The sequence below is a fragment of the Tribolium castaneum genome, chromosome 2 (genome assembly GCF_031307605.1).
Source record: "Tribolium castaneum strain GA2 chromosome 2, icTriCast1.1, whole genome shotgun sequence".
NCBI lineage: Eukaryota > Metazoa > Arthropoda > Insecta > Coleoptera > Tenebrionidae > Tribolium > Tribolium castaneum.
Genome location: NC_087395.1, coordinates 16,903,352 through 16,926,686, shown reverse-complemented (window position 1 = coordinate 16,926,686; position 23,335 = coordinate 16,903,352). Strand labels below are relative to the sequence as shown.

At 33.8% G+C, this 23,335-nt stretch overlaps 6 protein-coding genes across 10 annotated transcripts in view; 4 read left to right on the top strand and 2 right to left on the bottom strand.

Annotated features, from left to right (window-relative positions):
* The first annotated feature begins 149 nt into the window (after positions 1 to 149).
* Positions 150 to 1,948, top strand: LOC655459 (sorting nexin-30). The gene is made up of 4 exons (XM_962003.4): positions 150 to 475; positions 523 to 795; positions 845 to 1,009; positions 1,055 to 1,948. The coding sequence occupies exons 1-4, from the start codon at positions 353 to 355 to the stop codon at positions 1,862 to 1,864; spliced, it is 1,371 nt and encodes a 456-aa protein (XP_967096.2). The 5' UTR covers positions 150 to 352; the 3' UTR covers positions 1,865 to 1,948.
* Positions 1,949 to 4,336: 2,388 nt separating this feature from the next.
* On the top strand, positions 4,337 to 5,804 carry LOC655383 (uncharacterized protein). The gene is made up of 4 exons (XM_008199574.3): positions 4,337 to 4,695; positions 4,742 to 4,953; positions 5,005 to 5,389; positions 5,433 to 5,804. Exons 1-4 carry the CDS (start codon positions 4,453 to 4,455, stop codon positions 5,703 to 5,705), a joined length of 1,113 nt encoding a protein of 370 aa, XP_008197796.1. The 5' UTR covers positions 4,337 to 4,452; the 3' UTR covers positions 5,706 to 5,804.
* Positions 5,805 to 10,284: 4,480 nt separating this feature from the next.
* Positions 10,285 to 11,758, bottom strand: LOC135265429 (uncharacterized). 3 transcript variants are annotated; one of them, XR_010333085.1, is made up of 3 exons: positions 11,192 to 11,758; positions 11,055 to 11,139; positions 10,285 to 11,000 (listed from the first exon to the last, which is right to left on the bottom strand). XR_010333085.1 is itself a non-coding variant. In XM_064354912.1 (3 exons), the coding sequence occupies exons 1-3, from the start codon at positions 11,454 to 11,456 to the stop codon at positions 10,344 to 10,346; spliced, it is 1,014 nt and encodes a 337-aa protein (XP_064210982.1). In that variant the 5' UTR covers positions 11,457 to 11,758; the 3' UTR covers positions 10,285 to 10,343. The 3 variants fall into 3 exon arrangements, 2 of the variants coding, with proteins under 2 accessions (XP_064210982.1, XP_064210981.1); XM_064354912.1 differs by having other exon boundaries at positions 11,055 to 11,146; XM_064354911.1 differs by having other exon boundaries at positions 11,055 to 11,758.
* A 2,152-nt stretch (positions 11,759 to 13,910) lies between these two features.
* Positions 13,911 to 17,914, top strand: LOC655151 (tetraspanin-33). 2 transcript variants are annotated; one of them, XM_961659.4, is made up of 6 exons: positions 13,911 to 14,222; positions 14,271 to 14,474; positions 14,523 to 14,696; positions 14,754 to 14,933; positions 14,983 to 15,158; positions 17,733 to 17,914. In XM_961659.4, exons 1-6 carry the CDS (start codon positions 14,121 to 14,123, stop codon positions 17,773 to 17,775), a joined length of 879 nt encoding a protein of 292 aa, XP_966752.2. In that variant the 5' UTR covers positions 13,911 to 14,120; the 3' UTR covers positions 17,776 to 17,914. The 2 variants fall into 2 exon arrangements, with proteins under 2 accessions (XP_966752.2, XP_064211203.1); XM_064355133.1 differs by having other exon boundaries at positions 14,983 to 17,914.
* Positions 17,915 to 17,955: 41 nt separating this feature from the next.
* Positions 17,956 to 22,371, bottom strand: S (Star). The gene is made up of 4 exons (NM_001170652.1): positions 22,230 to 22,371; positions 21,945 to 22,178; positions 21,693 to 21,895; positions 17,956 to 18,771 (listed from the first exon to the last, which is right to left on the bottom strand). Exons 2-4 carry the CDS (start codon positions 22,171 to 22,173, stop codon positions 18,235 to 18,237), a joined length of 969 nt encoding a protein of 322 aa, NP_001164123.1. The 5' UTR covers positions 22,174 to 22,178; positions 22,230 to 22,371; the 3' UTR covers positions 17,956 to 18,234.
* LOC655011 (uncharacterized protein) overlaps positions 21,872 to 23,335 on the top strand; it is a 43,370-nt gene continuing 41,906 nt past the window's right edge. The window contains exon 1 of one of the 2 annotated variants that reach the window (XM_064355129.1): positions 21,872 to 22,013. The gene's annotated coding sequence lies outside the window, so the exon portion shown is untranslated. Of the gene's footprint in view, positions 22,014 to 22,081; positions 22,221 to 23,335 lie in introns of those variants that run through there. The other variant, XM_961479.5, reaches the window with a different exon arrangement.

The window sequence follows — 23,335 nt, the reverse complement described above, 5'->3', positions numbered from 1 at the left end:
CTACAGATGTAGAGATTGGCAAATCCAAAAAAAAAACCTTTTTTCTCTGGCTGTACAACACAAACTAAAACTTTCATTTTGCCACCATTGAGTTTAATGTGTTGCCTACCTATGTTGACAATCTCAAAGCGTAGAATAAGCCCCAGACAAAGAAGACTGAATAAGCGCAGTTCATCAGAGTAGAAAGTCATTGTTTATTCCCGATTAAAACACTCACTTGGGTGTTGAAAAAAAATTGTTCCAACTGATACACATTCGGTAGTACGAACAGATAGTTCTTATGCTTGACGCAGTTACGCCCATCTGTCCTAATTAACCTAACCTCACTTCATTACAAATACTTTTTATTATTATGGCAAGTAATAACACCTCTGCCGTTTTAGACATAGTAGTGGAGAGTAAAGAAATTTCGTCAATTTTAAAAGATTACGACCGCTCAAGCATATGTAGCGGCTCAACCATTGATAATTCTCTTGTAGGTTGTGTTATTGGTGTCACAAAGTTAATTACCAGTGATTTAAGGTGCAATCACCCAGCCTGGAAAGTTTTTCAACAATCCAAGACATAGAAAACTTATCCGAGCTAAACATGGACGAAAACTCCGACCTGAGTGTTAAAATAGACAATCCTCAGAAGCACCTCGAGACGCTTGAAACCTACATCACCTTCAGAATAACAACAAAAGTCGCGCGTATCGAATACTCGGAGAACGAATACGTCGTCCGCAGACGCTACAACGACTTCATTTGGTTGCGTCAGAAGCTAACCGAATGCCACCCTTTTTGCATAGTCCCTGTAACTCCCCCATTACGAGCTATAGTTTTTATTAGCCACAATTTTGCAGCCACTGCCCGGCAAGCACTCGCTCATAGGCCAACTAGATAGGTACTCGAAAGACTTCATCCTACTGCGGATGAAAGCTTTGAATGTTTTCGTTTCGCGCATCGTTAATCACCCGATTTTGAGCTGCAATGAGCATTTCAAGACGTTCCTCACAGCCAAACAACCCGTGAGTCGCCAAGTGGTCGTGGCAGAAATACACGATTTTTTCCAGGACTTCAATTTACACCGCCGACAACGAACCAACTCAGAGAACAAGATCCGCACCTTAAGCCATTCCAACTCGACTCACAGCGCGCTGAAAAACCGCCACTTGGAGTTCGACAAAACCAAATCGTACTTAACCGTCTTATCCGAGAAGCTGTCCTCAATCGAGAAAATTTCTAGTCGTATTAATAAAGAGCGCATCGATTTTATCGTAGAGCTGAACAGTTACCACCCGATTTTCACAACGTGGGCCACTAGCGAGCCCGAACTGGCCGCGCTGTTGCAGAACATCGGGTGCGCTGTGGAGCGCAATACCGCCGCTCAGAACATGCTAGTCCAGAGTTACCCCACGGTTATCGGTAACCCGATCCGCGATTTCCTCACTTACATTGACGTGGTCCAAGACACCATAAAGAAGCGCGAGGCTTATCAGTGCGCGTACGAGAACTCGTTGGAGGAGTTGAACAAGCGTCACAGCGAGAAAGATAAGCTGATTGCGTCGTCACATAATCCGTCCCAAGCCGCCGGCTTTTCGCTCTGGAAGCAGCCGAGCTGCGACGAGAAGCTGGAGAAGTTAGGCGTTTACATTCCGCAGTTGCTGAAGAAGGTCGAGGCGAACCAGGACAGTCTGGAGTGCGCTAACGAGTCGCTCAGGAGCGACATTGAACACTGGCAGCTCGAAAAGCAACAATGTCTTAAAAAGATTTTGCTTGATTTTGTTAACAAGCAAATTGAGTACTACCAAGCCACTGTCAACGCTTGGGAGCACGTCACTAGCGAAATTGCGCCACAAAACAACGTGGCCGTGTCCAAATGATATAAAAAGTACTTGTAGATCTCACTGTACATTCCTAACTTATTTAACTTAATTTAATATATTTAATAAAATGCTCGAGTCAAATGCGGTTTGGGTGGTTCCCCGAAGCCCACTACCCACCTTAAAGTTTGTTCCTTTTGTTTAATAATTTAATAATTAGCCAAATAAGTCTCCAAATGAAAAGCTTGCGTTTTTGATTTACGTTACTATGGAGTATTTAAAAACGTTTAATCAAATTATAAGGGATAAGAGATTGAAAAAATGAAAATAAGGTGTTTTTTTAAAGGTTATTCAAAGTCGGTAAGAGCTAGAAAGAAAGTTTTCATTAAAAAAGAATTTTACATAAAAAAATTCTCTTGATTTTTTTTATTTTATTCAAATTAACAGAGGGTGAAAAACTACCAAGAACACTTGATTGTTATGTAAAATTTTCTGCTAAATTCGAATTCAAAGTTCGTTTTTGAATTTAAAATTGTTTTCATTATGAAAAAGATGGTTTAGGGAAAAATTATAAAAATTTAAAATTGGTCAATTTTTGCGTTTACATCCTCGTATCTTCCATCTGCATAAAGCGAGAGACTAATTTTTTTGCAAAAAATTCCTCAAAAGATGCAGAGTTTTACATAGCTACACAAAGTTGAGATCTGATTAAAGGAAACCGAAAAAATTATATATTCTTGTAATGTTGCAAATTTGTGTAGTGAAATTTTCGAGATGCGGGAAAGTTTTTTATTTTATGAAATGGTGACCAGAAAAAGCCCACAAACATAAATGCCCATATAAGAAAAAACCCCACACATGTAATGCCCACGAACACGAAAGAAAGAAGCGCAAAGTAAAAAAAACACATGAAAAGAAACCTACACCGAAAAATACCCATTTACCAAAAAAAAAACATACAAAAAAACCACAAAGAAGGAAACTCAGTGCAGTTATATGTTCAATATTTCTTATTTATTTACGTTATTGAATAAATAATTGTTTTATTTAGGTAAGTACTAGCTGTTTCAAAACTATAAAAACGCCAACGTCGAATTTTACCAAATATTTTTTTTAAATAACATTAAAAACAATGTAAAATAGGTCTTAATAATAAGATCTCTCATTAAAAGTATAATTACATTACCTAATATTTTTTTTTTGTTCCCAATTGTTCCGATTTGTTCTCTTTTGTTCCGGATTGTTCCCGTTTGTTCTTGTTTTACATGCAATCTTAATTGCAACTGAATTTAGTACCAAATTTAGGGAATTTCTGGAAATACTTTTAGATTTGCAAAATTCTGTCTTTATTATTATTTTATTATTTTTATTATTATTATTTATTATAAAAAAATTAATCAGATATGTAAATTTTAATTGTAAAAAGTCTAGAAGCAATAACTATAATAAGTCTTCTGGATCAAGAATGGTTTTAAAAATATTTTTTTAGAAAGAATAAAAAAATCGAATTGATATTGGTTGTTTAAAAAAATGTGTATATTACTATCTAATTACTCCTAATATTTACTAAACAGGTAAGAATAGTTTATGAAAATAATTAATAAGCAAGCTAGAAAGAACAATGATGTATATAGTGAATAAATGAAAATGAATAAAAAACCCCACTTTAATTGTAAAAATAAAGCGAATTATTAGTATTAAAGTTATTTACTACCCTTCGTTAAAGATGAAGATTTGAAATTTATACAGGGTGACCCGTGGGTGCATGCATGCTCCATAACTGTTTTCTATGCAAGCTATCAACTTATCTTTTTTAAACGCTACGTGTTATAATAAGACACGTCTTAAAAATATTTTAATCTTTATACAGAGTGTCGATATAATGTACCCGAGTTTTGTCGACTTATCTGTCATAGTTTTTGTCTTATGTCATATTATGTATGAAAATTACAACGTGCAAAGACCCACAAAAAATTATAACTTTAGAACCATTTAAGATAATTTAACAATTGTTTTCCAGTCGATTCCCTAAACTCTAGCCCATCTTTTGAAATAAAAGCGAACTCGAAGTCGATATTCCAACGCCTACTACAATTTTCTGAAAATGACAAACTACTAATTGCAATAACTCGATTTTTTCAAATACAACACCCTGTATTTTATTGTCCCATTGCATGGCATCTTTTATGAGCTTTTTGTCGATAAGGTTTGTGGGGTCTCATTTGTAAAATGTGTAAGATTTTTGCGAAATAAAATTATTGATGGTTTTTTCGAAAAAAAATCGAGTAGGCCGTTGTCGTAAAATTTATCACCATTTTGAAAAATTATCCTTTACGAAATTTTAAAGTGTAATAGAAATATCTAGAAGTACATCACAAAGGAAACAATTTTAGTAGTCTTTATAAAACCAGGAAGTTATATACAAACAGAAAACAATCTAAAAGTTTCCAAAAAAATCTAGACTATGAATCGTTATGCGGCGAATAGAATTAGTATAATAACAGTGTAAAGGTAAAAAAATAACAATGAGAAATTAAAAAAAATTAAATTAACAAAAAAGTAGTTTCTACCGGTGGCGACACTGTGCGTTGACGTTCCCAAATGCCGTAACCTCAAAAAATGCGTGTTGTTTATTTAGTCCGTTCATTATGTCCGAAGAGGTGATTTTCACCTTATTTTACCTAATTTTAAGCTTCTGTATTATCTACCCCCCTGTCGAGTTCGTGTCTGCCGGCTTCACCATCCCTGCGCTCTTCAGCCGAGTGTTGGGCTCCGAGGACGAAAACTTCGTAAGTTACCACATAAAGCGCACAATCGTAACATTGGGGGTGTATTCACTGTTGCCTTTGGGGTACATCACCGCCCTCTTTGCCTCGGAGTATTTCCAAGACGTGAGTTGGCTTTGGTCCGGGGCGTAATCGCGAGGGTGGCTTGTAGGTTAGTTCTTTGATAATCGACGGTTCTCTCTTTTGGAAAGCGTTTTTCACGACCAGTCTGGCGTTGCCAATTTTGGCGCTCTATCAGATTAGGAACTGGATAATCGACGATTTTAAACACCACCCGATCGCGGTCAATTTGGCCAAGTTTTGCAACAATAATAACAGGGATTGGAAAAGTGTCGCCGGTGACATCAACACCGAATTTAGACGGTATTATTGCGACTATAATCACCTTTGAGGCGTTTGATTGTATCGTTGCAGCGTTGATAAAATCTGCGTCCAAACGAGCTCGGTGATTAAAGTGATAGCCACCGAAAATTGGATTTTGAAAGTGAAACCCTTTACGATTTCACTGGCGCATCAAAGCGACGCCAGTTTAGTGGTCCAGAAAGCTGACACGCACCGGATTTCGCTCCAAACGACCAACGAAACGCAATACTTAAACATCGAAGTTAAGTCGGCCCGAGTCGGTGTCGAGACGTTTATTATCCGCATTAATGCCTCGGATTTCAAGGACTTGGAAGACAGAATAGCGAGAGATATCACCATTTTGCCCAACGTCAAGTTCCATAAATCTGTGACCGAGCAATTCGTTGACGTCTTCAAGGAGACTATTAAAAATAACGCGCGCTACGAGACTAGAGAGGTTGGGGGGCTTTGCCTGGATTTTCGCTGAAGTTTGCTTTCAGGAGCTGGACCAATGTATTGGGTGCATGCAGACGCGCCCCAGCGTCAAGTTGCAGAAGCTGTGTGGGGATAACGCGGGCGGGAATGAGGGCTGTACGACTTGCTATTGCAAGCCGATGTGGTGTGTTGATTGCATGGCGAAATGGTTCGCTTCGAGACAGGAGAGCGACCAGCAGAGTACGTGGCTGTCGTCCAAGTGCACGTGTCCGATGTGCAGGGCGAAGTTTTGCATTTTAGATGTGTCGCTACTTGAGAGTATCGACGTTGAGGAATAAATTGTTGCTTAATTTTAACTGTATTATTTCTTGATAAGGTTTTATCTGGAGTTGCCTGAACGAGATTGCTAATTTGGAAAATAAAAATTTATTTTTAAAGAGTTGTTTTATTGTTTCCCATGAAAAAGCAATAAATGTTTTGTTTACACGATTGATGGGAAAAGTCGGTTTATGACCTGCGAATTGCAATATTTATGGTTTCGTTACATTTATTAGTTAAAAATTTGATGGTTGGGAATTGGGAATTGTAGCTTTATTTTTATCACTGTTGATTCTAGAACCTAACGGAGTGGTTTATTGGTGTTTACATGTAACATTGGTTTTGACCTAATTTTACTTTCGGGTTGCTTATCATTGTATGAAATAATTGCAAAATTATGTTATAAATTTATTGCGAATTGTTTATTTTTACCCATTAGTACTACAATATATGTAGTATATTTTTTCCGATTTGTGCATCGTATTCGAAAAGCCACTTTATTTGCTCTAATTGTGTATTGTGTGCTTTAGATAAGAAATTTTATTATTTCTGTCTCAGGCGGTATCTGTTTTACGTTACAGATCGAGTGCATTTTGATTTTTTAATTCATTTTAAAGTGTTTTTTTTCACTGCGTTTTTGGATTAGTTGAGCTATTTTAAAGCCGTTTTTATCAGCTTTCTCTATACCTGTGTTTAACCGTTTTCGAGTTAAGATTTTTTGAAAATTTTTGGATTTGCACCGATTTAAAAAATCGGTAACTTTCTTAGTTTTAGAAATTTCGAAATTATATTTGGAGAAGTAAAAGAGAAAGCCTTCAGTGTGTTCAAAATTGGAGAACAAGTTAAGGATTTAAATTTTATTAAATTTAATTTTTTTTCTGCATCGACTGTGTTAGCATTTTCTATACCTATCTGTGATAATTTTCAAGTTATGTTGCATAATTTGTCATAACAATATTTAAATGATAATCTTTGTTCAAAATTTTGTTATCTATTCCCTAAAAACAAAATAAATTCATTGAATGTTGGTTTAAAAAACTTTAATTTCTCACATTTTTTCATCCATTTCCATGTCAAAGTATGAGAATAGTCTTGTGACTAATGAATTTCTCACTACCAACAAAAAGTTATTGTAACTTGAAAACTATTAAACATAAGTATAGGGAATGTTAATACAGATCAATTCAGAATTAAATTCTCCACCATTTAATGAAATAAAACTTTTGGCCTTTCATTTGAAAAAAATTAGTTATGGGTGCTTAAAGTTCTGCAAACTTAAATTTAAAAATTGGAGTTTGTTATACTTTTTTAGAAATTTGAAAACACCAAAGAAAAGATCTAGGCTTCCTCTTTCAAAGGAGCTCAAAATATATTTCCAAATTTTAAAAAATGGCAGAGTTATCGATTTTTGAACTGGAAGATGTGAATCCAAAAAAAAACTGTAAATATTTTGTAAACGGATAAATTTAGGTATAGGAAAAACTTATGATAACTACCTTAAAATAACTCTAGTAATTAAAATATTGCTTTCCATTTAAAATAAAGAAGATAGCGACTTCCAGTATAACTGGAATATTTTTTTAATCAGAACGAATTCACTGTCACAACACAATAAACACAGTAAATTGTGAAAATAATTCAATTTTAATTCGCAACCCTAAATATTATGATTGAAACAACAGTTTAATCAAAAGAATAAATTAAACCTTTATATTTTATTAAACGTTCTTAAAACGTCCTAAGATCTATTTTACGATACACTTGAATAAAGGAATTTTTTACTCAAAAACATTATTTTACACCTTCCTCTCATAAGGTTAAACTATTTTTTCGTGGATAAAATTCATCTTTATTCACATTTTATTCTTTCTTCTTCCAGTGATCTGTTCCATTCGGAATAGTTATAATAGATAATCCATCATTAACAAAAAGTATAATTTGTTTAAATAACTAAATGTTGTAAAGGTGGCAACAAAGGAGTTCGTCAGATTCAATATTTTTTTAGAACATTAGTGACATTACTTAAAAATTTAGTCTAACTAGGAGATTCCTGAACACATTTTCGAACTTATGTTTTGGAGAAAATATTTTTTTAATTTCGCTTATGAAATTTTTTATCATAAGTGTTTTGTTGATAATTATTTATGTTATTGTCTTGATGATTATAAAATATATTAAAAATATTACAAAATGATATAAATCTGCAAATCACTGTAATACTTTCTAAAAGCCTGATGGTCTTTTTACAGTTTTTTTTTATATCTGACAAAAATTAAAATTAAATATTAAAAGCTATCGACAAAGATCCGTAATGCAATAAGCGAACCAGCGAGAATTTGTTATATTATAAGTTATAACTATTGCTTTTTAAGCACTTATGTATCCAGATATTTAATCTAAACATAATTTTTGTTACGGAATATTAGGTAATATAACTACTAACTAACCCGAATTCTGCGATATTTATGATATTGTTAATGACTTGAGTGAGATAATTTGGTGGCACTTATTTTTCTGGATTGTTGGTTTTTAAATTTTTTGAAATAATAATGCAACCAAAATCAGCTTTTTGCAACTTAATAATGGAGACATAACTTTTTATTTCAGTATTTCTAATATTAGTATTTAAAAGAATTGATCATGTGATGTTTCAAGAGTGAAATGAAAAAGGTACAAAGTTTAACAATCTAATAAATAATAATCCCTACTTTGGAATAAAAAATCCTTAATCATTACTTGAGTAATTAACATTGTTATTTTTTATCAAATACATGTTTCCTGTCCATTGCTGTTATCAATAATCTCAGCTGTACTTTTTTGCAACATGATTTTTTATACACAAAAGTTAAATAGATAAAGTAAGGTAATTGAACGAAATGAAAGTCATTGCCAAATAACAAAAATAAAATCGAGATTAACGACTTCTAAATCAGGAAATGAACATTTATGAAAGTAATGTTATCCAATACCTCGATTAGAGTGAAGAATTGGGAAAAATAGAAGGTGTTACAGACCTAATTAAACATATTTAAACTAACCCACATTTTTTTATATTATTAAACAAATCTTGAGATTGTGCGAAAATATTCCTACATTTATTTTAGGATGATGTCACACGACGGTTGGAATTACCTTTACCCTCACTTTTAGAGTTATCTCTCCCAAAATAGCGTGAAACGGACGTTTCCATCTCGATGTTGATTTACTTGAAATTAAAATTCAATCTGTTCGCCCATCAATCAATAAAACAAAACAAAATAATCTCAAGTGCGCCCGTCGTTGAATTGTATCTTAATTAAAAATCTAATCAAGGCGTGAAATTGGTTCTTAAACCACTCACGTTTCGAGTGCATGACTGACGCAAAAGACTGCATAGATAAAAAACATTTTATTAACAAAATATCACATTTGTAACAAACGTACAATAAATAAAAAACATTACACACTAACTGAGATCTAATCTCACAACGCAGTTATCTCCATCCGTCCAATCTGGTGCATTTCTCGCACAACCTCTTCCACACTGAAGACTTCGTCAGGATCACAATTCTCGTCATTTTTCTCCGGGCTCTGGGCCACTTTATCACTTTCAGGGAAGTAGTCCGACACTGAGATATTCTTCCGCTTCCGCTCCTTCATCCTCCCGCTCTTCGTCAAGGACGTCTTCCGGGCCAGGATGGGCGCAGGGTTGTCGTCCTCGTGGTACTTGTTCTTCTCGTTCGTCAAATTCTCACTGTTTGACTTCATCGATTTGTTGTTTTTGTTTTTGGAGCCGAACAAATTGAGCAACTTTGACATGTTGTGTGTTTTTTTTTTGGCGTTAAGGTCGGGAGAGGTTCATCCTCGAACTTCAACTAATAAGTGGCTCAACGATAGCACCTTTTATATGTGCATGGTTATAAGTGCGATATTATTGTGAGATGAGATAAAACGCGTAATCTTCTTGTTTGAATTAGATTTATTAATAATTATATTACCTACATGCGATAACAAGACACTGATAAGCGCCCGCGAGTGGGCTTATGCTGATTGCCGACGCCTCCAGCAAAGTGCAGAAGAATTGACCCATTGCGATTTTTTAAATAAATTTTTGGCTACTTTTTTTAAATTAATTTCAGGGGAAATGACGTACTTTTATGGTCGGCAAGATTTCTTTTTTATGTCTAATACGTGTCTCTTAAAAATGTATTCAAATCGGCCATTATGTCAGGTCTCAATATACTAATCTTAATATACCTACTTAATTAGTCGTTGAATTTTGAATTTTTTATATTTTTGAAAAAATCTGCTGGAAATGCAATAAATTTCAAAATTTTTATTAGAAACAAACCAGAAATTTGTCAAAAATTATTTTTTTCTACAGCCGTCAAAAAATCGTGACATTTATGCATGGTTACCTATGCGCGAAGTTTGACGTTTTTTCACTGTGAAAAAATATTATTTTTTCACGGTTTCACAGTGAAAAAATAATATTTTTTAACTGTGCAGGCAACTCGATTTTTCAGATCATTTTGTTCCAACTTATGTCTGTTACAATTTTAGTAACACGAAAAGACATCAACAGCAACCGAAATGAAGAGACGGATCGATAATGAGAGGTAGTTTTAAAGGTTTTATAATTATACAGAACAATATTACAAAACAATAATAATAGATATTTACTTTGACATATGAAAATTAAATGTGCATGACGAAAACGTGCCCCCGTTTATCCCCAGAGGCCTGAGTGAAGACGCTTGTAAATGAAAGTTATTTTCGCCATTAAAAGAAGCCGATGTAGAAGGTTGAGTGATTTTGTTTTCTTCTGTGGAGGAAGAAGGTTGAATTTTATTGGCAATTTCAATTTTATTATTCAAAGAGTCCTCGATGTAACTTTCTGCCACTGTGCTGCTTCTCCAGCCCCCATGACGTTTAATTGAAATTAGATCACCTCCAGCATTCGCCAAAAGAGTGGCAGAGCTTCTTCTGAAGCAGTGACCAGTATATTTTTTAGGTTCGTCTTTGTTAAGCCACTTTGCAATCAAACTTGGTATCTCTCCGATTTTGTTAATTCCAACATTTTGATTCACACATTTTCCGTTGGTATACTTTAAAAATAAACGGTCACTAGTCGCCCGTGGAGGCCGCAAAGCTCTATATTTTCTGACAATTTCTATATTTTCTAAATTTGAAACAGTAAATATTCGTTCGCAGTGGGTTTTTGTATCAGGCACCTTCACAATTAAGACAGACTGTTTATCTTCTATGTCAGTTAGCTTCATTTTAACTAATTCTTCACGTCGAAGGGCTCCCGATATACCCAAAATTAGCACAGTCTATAAATAAAACGAGTTGTTTTGATTTGTATTACACTAATATGATAAGTTTACCTTCATCAGTAAATATATCTTGTCATCTGCTTCATTAATAAACTTGCTAATGTCTTCTTTGTCTAAAATTTGCGACTTCTTGCTTCTGTAACCTACGCTTTTGCTTTTCAGGTAGGGCACTAACTTCGGAAACTTACGTGTATCGATATTCTCTTTAACGTTTAAGGTGGCTTTCAACATCGCATAAAGGGCCCAGAGTGTTGGTGGCTTTAAGGTGGTAGACTTTTCTTCCAAATACGCCAACAAAACATTTTCCGTTACTTGATCAATCTTTTTCATAGAACACCACTGCCGAAACTGAAGATACGTTTTTTCGTACTGCGGTCTTGATTTAGCAGGCAAAAGATTCGACACTGCCGCGCTTGCAATTGCATCTATTTCGTTTTCGCTGCTAAAATCCATCACACTTCTTCAACAAAAATACCTATTGTGACAAATTTTTCGCAACTATCACTTTTATTTATCATCGTAACCATGCAAGCAACTCGATTTATCAGACCATTTTGTTCCAACTAATTTCTGTTACTTTTTTCTTCATCTGGAGGCTGTAGAAAAAACGTTGTTTGTATTTCGTGGCGAAATTCATGTTTTAATGGCGCCTTCGAATGTCTTTTAGGTCTCGACCTGGCGGTCTCGACTAAAATAACATTCTCAGGCGCCATTAAAAAAACACTCATTTCGCGCACTTAATACAAAAATTACTATTTTAGCATGCTTGCGTTTTTTAAGCCGCCAAACTGAGTCAAAAATCATCTCACATGGGCATAATTGATGTTATTTCAGCTGTTATTTTGTTGAACTAAAAAGGTATTTATTTTCCAAGATTCTACCAAAACACGTTTAAAAATTGCAAAAATAAACCGAAATTAATGTCATTTTGTTTGTTTCGCTCTACGTAACTTGCAAAATTTGATATAAAATAAGAAAAAAAACTTGATTTTTAAAATTTAAAAAGGCAAAAACGAATTTATTTAGCAAAACTGCGTTAAAATGAAACCAAAAATTACGCAAGTTAGACCAGTTTTATTTTTATTTTTATTATTTCAAGTGGTTAAAACCAAAATTTTGAAAAAATGCGACAAAATTCAGAAAATAAGAGAAATTTACATGATTTCAACTCTATTTTGTGCATTTTTTAAACAAGAATTATGTTTTTTTGAGCATCTGTGTGTTTTTTTAAATTTGCCAAAGTGGGTCAAAAATCGCCACACATGAACATAATTGGTGTTATTTCAGCTGTTTGACTCGGTTTATTTTGTGTTAGACTAAAGACTTATTTATTTTCCAAAATTTTGTCAAAACACTATTAATTAATCTCATTTTGTTTGTTTCGCTTTACGTAACTTGTAAATTTCGTCTAAAATAAAAAAAACAAAACCTGATTTTTTTAATTTAAAAAGACCGAAAATACAAATAGACTTTTTTGGCCACATACGAAATTATTTAACAAAACTGCGTTAAAATGAAGCCAAAAGTTACGCAAGTTAGAGCAAAACTTAAAACAATTGCGCCAAAAATCGGGAAATAAGATCAAACTTTGCGTGATTTCAATCGCTCGATTTTTTAAATAAACAGAAAAAAGTTACAAAAATCGATCAAAATTGATTTTTTGTGTATTTTTAAAATTTGATTTAACTTCTAATGGTATAGAGTTTACAGAGCAAGTTTTTTTTTCGAGATTTTTCAAAAAAATATTTTATTACAAATCATTTGTTATCCTAGAAGCTGACAACAGTGATAAGTCAAATGGTAATTTATTTTTTGATTGTACTAATATGACTGATTACATTAGTAATTTAATTATTACTTGGTACATGAATGAATTTTACTCATAATAATAAAATAAATAAAAAAAGAAAAAAAATGAACACTTTAAGAAATATTTTTAATGTGCATATCGTTGGAAAGCTTATAAAAATGCTATGGATACTTGTAAAGAAATACATGGTAAGTTAAATTGTTATTGGTGGATTATTTTTTTAAATAATTGGATTTTTTGACGAAAACACGCTTTTTTAAATTTTTACATAAAAACTGAGAATTCTAAAAAAGTAGGACTTTTAATATTTTAAAGAAAAAGTTCAAATCTAAAGGGTGTATTTAAGTTTAAAGATCAAAAAATTATTGTTTCAGTAGTTGAAAAGTGAATTATTTAGCTAATAATAACTTTAATGTTACCTTTAGGCCGTTATTTGTCATTTGTTACAGTCAAATAACATAATTTTAATATTTATCCAACTTGCAACAAACTTTTTAATTTAAGTTAGAACTTTTCTCTTTAAGTGGTGAAAGTACTACTTTTCCAAACTTTTTGGTTTTTGTTTTAATATTTTTTTAAAAAGCGTAAAGCGCGTTTAAGTCAACAAAAATCAAATTACTTAAAAAATTAAGCAAAATCGACCAATAAAGTTTAGACCAAAATCATCAGTATTAAAAGTTACGTCCAAAAACGCAATAAAATTTAGGGTATCTCATTTGAAAAAATTATAAGACAAGTAAAAAGTAAAAAAAAATATAAATTAATTTACCTTTTTTATTTTGTACAAAACCTGACGGGTTACAACAAAAATGTTTTTATTGTTATTATATAAAATAAAATTAATTTGGATATAATAATTTATAAAAGAAAAAATAAATAAATAAACAAAAAAATTAATTATTATTATTATTTATTTATTAATTCATCTTCGGAAGAGAATACATGTTTTCTGCTCCTGGTGTACAAATAGTTATTAAACGTTTACCAACTAGTATTAATTACATCCGGACATAAAAAAGAGCGCTAATAGAAGTAATTAAAAATTCAAATTTCAAAATTTGAAAAAAAGTTCCGGGTTTTTCCCTCCCGACCCGTGGCAACACTGAGCATTTGGCAGGTGTTTGACAGTTCGCAACGTTTATTGACAAACAATTCCAGATCCTCTCGAATTCCGTTAATTACGCTCATATTCCGTGTCGAAATGTTAAACTAATAAAAACCTGTGATCCATACAAACTTGCTCAATGTGCTAACGCAAGATCTGCACAAAACCAACATACTCAGAAGTTCATTGTTCAGTTTGCAAAATGCCACACAGACGGGAGTACCGCCGTCCCGCAACCAGTAGCTTCACCTACGTCAGTTCGTGTGTAAAGTACTTAATTTTCGTCCTAAATTTCATTTTCTGGGTACGTAAAAGTGCGAAAATTGGACAAAGAAATGAGGTTATGTTGCAGCTGTTCGGGGGATTACTCATAGGGATTGGCTTGTACGCCTTCGTCGACAAGTGGCAGTTGACGGGTTGGGTGAAGCTGGAGAATGTGTACGATGTGATTTTGAACGTATCTTTAGTCATGGTGTTGATGGGAGGGGTGATCTTTATTGTGAGTTTTGCCGGGTGTGTGGGGGCCCTGAGGGAAAACACCTGTCTTCTCAAATTCGTAAAGTTCTATTGTGACAGTGGCACCGATCTAACTGCGATTTTCTAGTACTCGCTGTGTCTCCTCATCTTCTTCCTGCTGGAGATGGGGATTGCCATAATGGGGTTCGTGTTCCCCCACACCATGCAGTCAATTTTGGAGGAGAATTTCACAGATAAGATCATACACACGTATAGGGACGACCCGGACTTGCAGAATTTCATAGACTTTGCCCAACAGGAGGTACCCTTTGATAATTTTTTATTTCTATTTTTTTTCCTGTTTATATTTTGTCAATAGTTTCGCTGCTGTGGCCTCAGCTCTGAGGGCTACATGGACTGGTCCAAGAACGAGTATTTCAACTGCAGCTCCCCCAGTGTGGAGCACTGCGGAGTGCCATTCTCTTGCTGTATTAACGCAACTGACATCAGTTCAGGTCTAGTCAATATAATGTGCGGTTACGGCGTCCAAACTTTATCAGTATGTTCGTTTTTATTCATTTTAAGTTTGTATAATTGGTGATTTCCAGGTAGCGGAAGCAAGTAAAAAAGTGTGGACTTCCGGTTGTATTGAAATCGTCCGTTCGTGGGCTGAACGTAATTTGTACACAATTGCTGGAATCGCACTCGGGATCGCTTTATCCCAGCTGTTTGTTATCTATCTTGCCAAAACCCTGGAGGGACAGATAGACTTGCAAAAGTCAAGGTGGGCCAGTTGAAACATAGGGTATATTTGTAAATATGACGTACTGCCATTTTAAAATGTACTGTCCTTTTCAATGTTTTCTAGTGTAGGAATGTAAGTCTTAAATTTGTTCCATTAGTTGTGTGTTTGTTTCGCTCAGCTCAAGGCTCAATGTTTGGGGTAGTTGATTTTTGACTTGGGTGGAAGTTGGTACTGCTTATAGTGATTGGTACTGCTTTTACCCTCAGTATCCAGTCAGTTCACACCGCGGAGGACTAAAATATGTGGAGGTGATACGTTTCTTTTGTTTGTTTTATGCGAAACTATCAGACCTACGGGGACAAATGTAAAAATTCTCGAAATCTGCTTTTAGGAATCTACCGAATGGTGTAAAGCTTTTTTATTTTATATTAAAAAATATAGGTTTTAGCTAAAATGGTTTGCACAGGGAAATTCCTGGACAATCCTACGCTGATTTTTTTTATTTGTTTTTAAGATTATTTTTTTTTTTAATATTTCATTAAATTTTAATCGAAATAGGTATTCACTGATACATCCAAAATTTTTGATCGTAATCTCTTATGTTTGGAACCGTTAGAAAATACTGTTAATTGTGTATTAATTGAGAAAATCTCTAATATAGGAAAAATGTAAACAAAATCATTGACAAAATGGTTCTTTACAAATGGATGTTGTTTCTAAATTGAATCATTACGCTCGGTTCGCATCTAATTTTAAGTATTTGTGACAGAGTTTAAACTTTAAACTTTGTTGTTTTAATCTTCTATGAAAAAAAACTAATGTTCAAATCGCATGAAAAAAATATCGTAACTTTGTGATGACCTTAACAACATTATACAGGCTGATTTTTTTAAGACATACATTAGAAACTTTTTAACTTCTAATACAGCTAGAGCTTTATAATTTTGTATACGAATCAAATCGACTATTCTAAGGTCAATTAAATTATTTTCAAACTGGCTGAGCTTCTGGAACTACGAGAAATTGGCTCCAATTTTGAAATTTTAAATAGTAAGCACCTATTTTAATTCCATTTTTGAATTTACCTTCTCCAACTGAGTCGTTGGTACTTATCTGTCATAGTTTTGACACATACCAATTTTTTTTGTGCAAATTTTCATTTGCAGGGGTTTATTTAAAATGTCACAGCCCCTGAACTTTTTGCGATAAGTGAATAATTTTCTTTGAATTCGATAACCAAAACTTTGGAGAGTGTTCTAATATTTTTAAAACTGTCAAGTGTCAAAATTCAAGGCTAGTATGATTTTTTCAAAATTTAAAAAAAAACAATTTTAAAATGGAGCTACCTTATTTTATTTTATTAACAGCAATCGAAAGAACATCTACATTTATGTTGACTTTTATCAATACGTCGTATACAGTTTTTAAAGTAATCACAAAAAAACTGATTTTACTTTGTAATTTTCATTGTTAAACAAGTAGGCCTTGCAAAATGGTCAAGAATTGTCAAACTTCGACATTTTATTTAGTTTTTAGCTGATTTATTATCGAATAAGCAGTAAAACAATAATATTTTATTATAGTTTATTTATAACTTTGTGAATTATGTAAAGTAACTCAGTCTATCGTCGAATTTTGAAATTGTTGAATGAAAATGTAGGATAAATTTCTCTTAATTAATACCACAACTAGAAACTAGAGATAGAAAATGTTGATAAAAGTCTCTATAAAAATCGATGTTCTTTTGATTGTCATTGAAAAAACAGTTTTATTCCATTTGAAAAACTGTTATAACACAGTTATAATCATTTTTTTAACTTTATTTTGATAGTAGGCTTGCAATTTGATAGTTGACAATTTTAAAGACCCTTTGAACCCTTGGTTATTTTATTACATGCAAACATAATTATTCAATTATTTTAAAAGGTTTTTAAAATAAAAATTTCCATAAAAAATTTAGTCAGTTTTAAAAGGCGAATGAAATGCAATTCGAATAAATAGTTACTATTTAAAATTTCATAGTTCTAGCTACATTAGAAGTGAGATATTTGCTAACTTAGGCCCTAAGAGAATCACCTTGTATATGGTATAATGTGAAGTAAACATTGTCATAATAAAAAAAATTGCTATTTTATTTTTAATATAAAGACTGCACACATTTTGTTATTTATTTATGTTATTCATGTATTTATTTCATGCGATTGTGGACGTTATTTTGTCATAATAAAACAAAAAAAATTTTTTTGTTATTTTATTTTTAATATAAAAACTGCACACAATTTGTTTTATTTTTTTATGAACAGATTTGTTACAACGGCCACGAATATTTAAAATGAGATAAAACTGACCTGGAAAATAATTGTTTTTTTTAAGAACATCTAATTGTAAAAAAGGATTTTGTTTATTATTTTTCGTAAAAATTTAACTTAATTAAATTAAAAAAAAATATATTTTTTTTGTTCGTTTGAAGGTTGTTTCGCCGTAAGAAGTGCGAATTCAAAACTCAAAACGCGTTTTTCTCGGAGAAATTGAGATTTGCGGCAAATTTTCTCGTTTCGCCTCCTGTTTTAGTCCTCCGTGGTGCACATATTTAACCAAGTTTTGTTTTTTCAGCTATTATAAGGAGAATAGAGTAGCACGATATAATTTTTACTGAACAAAAATAATAATTGTGATCTATCCAAATAATCACTAGAAATTATATTTGATAAATTGTATAAATTCCAATTTTTATTGATATAGTTGTTACATAAAAATTGTATTAGTGTACAAGAAAATATATTTATAAAAATAAATTTCTACCTTAATACTCCTGGTGCATGCAAAAAGCAACTCATATCGTGACCTTTATTTAATAAAGAATAAGTACAAAAATGTCATGGAGAATTGTACAAATGAAATCAAGCATAAGTACTTAATTGTCGCCTAATCTAATCATTAATCCTAAAATAAATGCATAAAAATCAGTTGTATAACGGGAATGCATCTCAACAATTGGAACGCTACAAAGGCACTAGTGACAGCGAAATAAAAACCAAGTCCTATCACATAGGTATAAAAATACGGTGATCAGCATTCATTTGCGCGCTTCAGTCTTCTACGTGACAATTACCCCTCAAATTTTCACCCTATTCATCATAAAAATATAAGTGTGGTTGAAGCCCTGCATGAAGGCGTACTGCTTCATCGCCAGAAACTTCTTGATCGTGTCTCTCTCCGCCTCACTGGCCAGCAAATGCACCCCAATCACTTCGATCTTCACCCTTTCGAACGGAATCGTCTCCAGCACCTGCAGCTCGGTGCCGGCCGACTCCAGGCTCAGGTAGTCGATCGTCGTGACGTTCATCGCGAGCAGCAGCGAGAACAGCGGGAAACACTTGATCCGCGTGGTGAACCAGTCGGGGTCGTCCACCACGCTGTTGATTTTGACCTCGTTCTCTTGGTGGAATGTCACTTCTTTGGGGTACGGCATGGAGCTGAGGCAGGCGTGGATCGCCTGGGACCGCACCCGGTTGTGCCGTCGCAGGCTGAAGTAGTGCCGGGTGTCGGACTGGATCAGGAGCCCCCGCCACCCCAGCTTCTTCTCCAGCCACTCGGTTTTCGACGTCTTGCCGTCGCTGTACGCCCCCGACTCCACGAACACGCCGTCCCGCTGAAAGGGGCCCAAAATTTGAATTTTCAATTTTGACCTAATTGCAATTATTATTTAAAAAATAAAAAATTGTACAATTGATCTTTTGTCTGATTATCACCTGACATTCCCTAAATTACGTAAAAATGCAATGAGAAATGACATCTGTTAATAAGTGAAGCTAAAATACGCTCAAAAAACTAAAATAATTAAAGGATCAAAGCAAAGATTTAAAACAGAAAAGCATAATAGTAACCAAAAATATAGGACAACCGTATAATAATACGAAATAGAAGAAACCAGAGAAATTAGGAAAACCTGAAGAAGAGAAAAGGGAAAAAAATAATAAAAGAAAAAAGATACAGCCTCAAAATTCTTTTCTAACGAAAGAGGACGGTTTTTGGGACCATATAAACAGTTTTGATGTTGTTGGTTTGATGGAAACTTGGCTTGAATAAAAAGGGAGAAATACTGCCGTGAGAGAAAAAAAAAGAAAGAGCCCAAGGGGGCATTCTAACGGGGGTTAAGAAAAGACTGAAAAAAGAAAGGAAGGAATTGATACAAAAAGAGAGTACTTCGGAAAGAAAACTCAAAGTAAATGAAGAAGAATGGAGAATTGTAACAATAACTAGCAAACAAATGAAGAAAACAAAGCAAATCTTAGACAAAAAAATTGAAGCAACAGAAGAGAACAATTTAATAATAAAGAGGGATTTAAAGACTACAGACGGCGAAAAAAAAATAAGAAAAACAGAAGACAGTGAAAACGAAGAAGCCTAACATTAATTGAAATGATCGAAGATTAATATTAATGCCTTTAGAAATTACAATAAAAGGTCAAAGTACAAAGAAAAATGCAAGTGGCAAAAAATAAGAAAAAATATATAGAAGTAAAAGCAAAATAGCAATCCAAAAGTATAGCCAACAAATAAACTGAGAAATCTTCAATATTCACTATGCAGAAATTGACTATATTCATAAAGATCTGGTCAGAAAGACACAAGCAGCTGTGGTTAAAGAAAATGTATATACATAGACAAAACGTAACCATTGGTGGAATAAAGGTGGAAATTGATGGAATAAAGAAAGTGAAAAACTGAAAAAAGAAGTTAGAGGTAAACTAAAAGAGTGGAAAAAAAGAATTAGGTACAAAAACAGAATAACTGGAAGAAAGGAAACGGTGCAAGAAAAAGTGTGAAAAAAGAAGAAGAAGAAGTAAGCAAAATGAAGGAAATTAAATAAATAAAAAAGAAAAAGTCAAGACAAAATAAACGAAAATATAATGGAAAAATGGAAAGACCACTTTGTGGAAGTACTAGAGGGAAGTCTAAACAGTAGACGAAATAAACGAACTAACAGAAGAATAAATAGAAAAACAGCCATTCCAGGAATATTGCAACCTGACACCGAAATTTTCAAAATAACTTTAGTATATTTCTTTCAAAATACACGATTCGGTTTATTTTTGTGACAAGAGTTCTTTTGTTGTGGATTAAAAATGGGAGAAAATAATTATTTAAACTGAACTAATTCAATGGGTTCTAAAATTTACGTACACTGCTAACATAACGTAACAAGTAAATTGATTAGTAATATTACTTTTTTATCTTCGTAAATTTTGCTGTCCCGTCCGTTATTGCAAACATAAATGTTGTTCTTATTTCTTACGTCGTTAAAGAAGACAAAGAATTTTTAGTTTCCACTGTCTAATTGTGATCTTGTTAAAGTCTATAATAATTAAAACGTGTCTGAATAATTTTTTTGTCTCGTCCGTCATGTGTAAGCACTAAGTAAATTAATCAGACACATTGCCTTGTTTTTTGGTTTCGTGGTTTCAACAGGTCCCAGTTTTTACTTTAAAGAAAAATTCACTTCTAGTGCAAAAATGATTCTTATACATATTTAATCATTTAATATTTAATTTAAACACGTGTTTCTTCATTTTCATCAAAACCCCAAAAACAATTTTCATAAGTTCAAAAATACCAATTTGCATGGATATAATTTTAAAATTACAAACATAGACAAATTAGAGTTCAAAAATCCTGAAACACGTGTTTCTTCATTAAGTTTAACATTTCTTTAAAAAGACGGATTTTCAATCAAACTTATTCCCCTTTAGAGACCGATTTTCGAAAAATCCCTTCTTATCGGATCTCTTCACCGTCTAGGGAACGTATTTTCCAAATATTATGTTTCTGATTCAGTGGTTTAGGCTGTGCGTTATCTGTCAATCAGTCACGGAACTGTTTCACAATATGCAGCGTGTTAAGGAATAGTTTAGCAAATATTTTTAGCTTAATAGAGAACAGCCAAACGAATCCCAAAAAATTGCTTTAAAACAATTTAAAAAAAAAAAATTAAAAGAATTAAAAGAAATTAAAAGAATGGTCCCAAATTTTGAGAACCACTGAATAAAAATAAAACGTATACTTTAATTTTTGACAAAACGGCAGTCATAAATTAAATTCTTGGTCCACTACGTAATTGTTCCGTTAAATTTTACAAGAAAAAAAAATAAAAACTAAATATCCTGTACCAAGGTTCGAACCTCCTCCACAAAAATGAACATGTTGCAGCAGAAATCAAAAAATTCAAAAGCATTCCTGCGCTACTGTGTCTATTTGGTTGAAGTAAACCATTAACTGCTAATAAACTACCTACCATAAGCCACAAAGTGGTTCTTAAAACATGGGTAAATAAAATTTTTACAAAAGTAAGCATTTTTGGAAAAATGATATTAGGGTTTATAACTCGTCTCATCATGATTCATGACACTTTCACAGACAAAATAAAAATATTGCTAAGCCATTCCTTAAATCTCTTACACCCTGTATAGAGATTATCTGTTTTCGCTTTAATTTACTCAAACAATGAGAATGACAATCTAGTCGTCCAGGACCGAGTTTTCACTTTTGTCATTCAATTGTTTCGAACCTAACCTTATTGTTGAGTAGTTTGAGCACGTAGGCGGTGTCTTCCGGGGGCCCCGTGGCCTGCGACTCGAGCGGCTTGTGGTGGGGCTCAATGGCGGGCTGCATGTGCACCTCCCTGATGTAGGTGATAAGTTGTGGATTGTCTTGTGAGACGCTCAAAAGTTCGTAATCCTGGCTCATGTTGACCCGAAACTGGTAGTGTCGCATGGCTACAACCGACATTTCGTGGCCTCAAGGGGGCTAGTGAGTGTCTCCTACCTGTGTTATCCATATAGAGGATAAGGACTGTCATGACGATGGCAAAAGCCACCGAAAACGCGGCCAGGGGTAAGATTTTCCTGATAATGTTGGGAGTGGGTGGCGCTGTCATGCTGGGGCCCTTTGTCGCAGGGACCTCGGGTGAGCTGCTCTGGGGCGGCGGCGGCGTCTGGCCCGGGCACTTCGACTTGGTGAAGTAGTTTTTGAATTTCATAATAAGTTTGTACATCGTCACTGGAATGCACTGAGACAATTGGGGAATTGTTAGAAGGAGTGGTAACTCACCAATTAGACGGTCGGGTTAATTGGGACGGTTTTTTAATTCGTACATAATTTTCGGTTTAAAGGTGAAATAATGAGCAATACAATGAAATGACCCGATGGCACATCCTGTCTTTCCAGGTGCTTGAAGTGCGCTACGGTCGCGTTCGGCTCGAAATACAAAGCGAAATGCACGATTTTCGACTTTATTGATTTGCACTCCCACCTTGTTCCTTGTTGGAGAGACATCAAGAATAACAATGTTTCTCTTTCTACTCGTTCGTGCGCTCGCCGTAATTTATTCCCAGAGAAATTCACAAAAATTGCCCATTTGTAAACCAATACTTTGGCCTAATTTCGCGGTTTGGGCTTTTTGCACACAACCCATAAATTGCGCAAAAATGCTTTCAAACTTTTAATTATCTTTTCGGTAACAAGATACTCAATAATTTTAATTTGTCTACAAAAAAGAATGCGTCTCTGGGGGTTAATCAGAATTTCGTTCGATTTGGCCAAAACTTGGAAACTAATTTGAGCTGTGACAGGTCCGAATCGGTTTAAATTTCCACCCCATTACGATACAAATCAGAACGTGACTTTCAGGAACAAATTACCATAAATATGGTGTTCCGGCCTTGGCGATTTCCGATTTGTGAGGGGGTGAACAGCCGAAATTTTTCGGTGTCTTCGGGTCGATATTTCCTTAGCTATTGTTTGCTGAAACCTGTAATAACAGCAGGTAGACGGGTCTGCAAGCTGTTGCAGGGTTAAATTAACCATTTGTGCTAAAATTAGAACAATGGCTAAGTCGGACGTGACTTCCATTGACACTAACACTAGGGCAGGCCTTTATTTCACCTTAAACTTCAGTGATTTATGGAGAGACTAATTTTCTCGTCTCTTCAACATTGTAATAGGCCCGTCGACGAGGGGCTTTTTTGCGCCAAGTCGGCAAAATTCGCATTTCAAGCCTAGATACCCAATAACTGGATCAGTCTCAATGTTACAAATTTTGTCCTTTTTCCATGCAAATGAGGAAATGATCCGATGAATTATTCATAATTCATGAGACGCATCGGGTTATAATCCTTAATTTGCTATGCGAAAAACCGTCACCCTTTGGGAAAAAT

Excerpts from the sequence above, each read along its gene's own strand:
- LOC135265429 (XM_064354911.1), bottom strand. The coding sequence starts at position 11,456 with ATGGATTTTAGCAGCGAAAACGAAATAGATGCAATTGCAAGCGCGGCA. Across the intron at positions 11,001-11,054 it reads AGATATATTTACTGATGAAG|ACTGTGCTAATTTTGGGTAT; the intron begins GTAAACTTATCA and ends TTTTATTTATAG.
- S (NM_001170652.1), bottom strand. The coding sequence starts at position 22,173 with ATGTACAAACTTATTATGAAATTCAAAAACTACTTCACCAAGTCGAAG. Across the intron at positions 21,896-21,944 it reads CCTCTATATGGATAACACAG|CCATGCGACACTACCAGTTT; the intron begins GTAGGAGACACT and ends TGTCGGTTGTAG. Across the intron at positions 18,772-21,692 it reads TCAAACTACTCAACAATAAG|CGGGACGGCGTGTTCGTGGA; the intron begins GTTAGGTTCGAA and ends GGCCCCTTTCAG.
- LOC655151 (XM_961659.4), top strand. The coding sequence starts at position 14,121 with ATGCCACACAGACGGGAGTACCGCCGTCCCGCAACCAGTAGCTTCACC. Across the intron at positions 14,223-14,270 it reads TCCTAAATTTCATTTTCTGG|CTGTTCGGGGGATTACTCAT; the intron begins GTACGTAAAAGT and ends GTTATGTTGCAG. Across the intron at positions 14,475-14,522 it reads ACACCTGTCTTCTCAAATTC|TACTCGCTGTGTCTCCTCAT; the intron begins GTAAAGTTCTAT and ends GCGATTTTCTAG.
- LOC655459 (XM_962003.4), top strand. The coding sequence starts at position 353 with ATGGCAAGTAATAACACCTCTGCCGTTTTAGACATAGTAGTGGAGAGT. Across the intron at positions 796-844 it reads ACCCTTTTTGCATAGTCCCT|CCACTGCCCGGCAAGCACTC; the intron begins GTAACTCCCCCA and ends ACAATTTTGCAG. Across the intron at positions 1,010-1,054 it reads TCCTCACAGCCAAACAACCC|GACTTCAATTTACACCGCCG; the intron begins GTGAGTCGCCAA and ends GATTTTTTCCAG.
- LOC655383 (XM_008199574.3), top strand. The coding sequence starts at position 4,453 with ATGTCCGAAGAGGTGATTTTCACCTTATTTTACCTAATTTTAAGCTTC. Across the intron at positions 4,696-4,741 it reads CCTCGGAGTATTTCCAAGAC|GTTAGTTCTTTGATAATCGA; the intron begins GTGAGTTGGCTT and ends GGTGGCTTGTAG. Across the intron at positions 4,954-5,004 it reads ATCAACACCGAATTTAGACG|CGTTGATAAAATCTGCGTCC; the intron begins GTATTATTGCGA and ends GTATCGTTGCAG.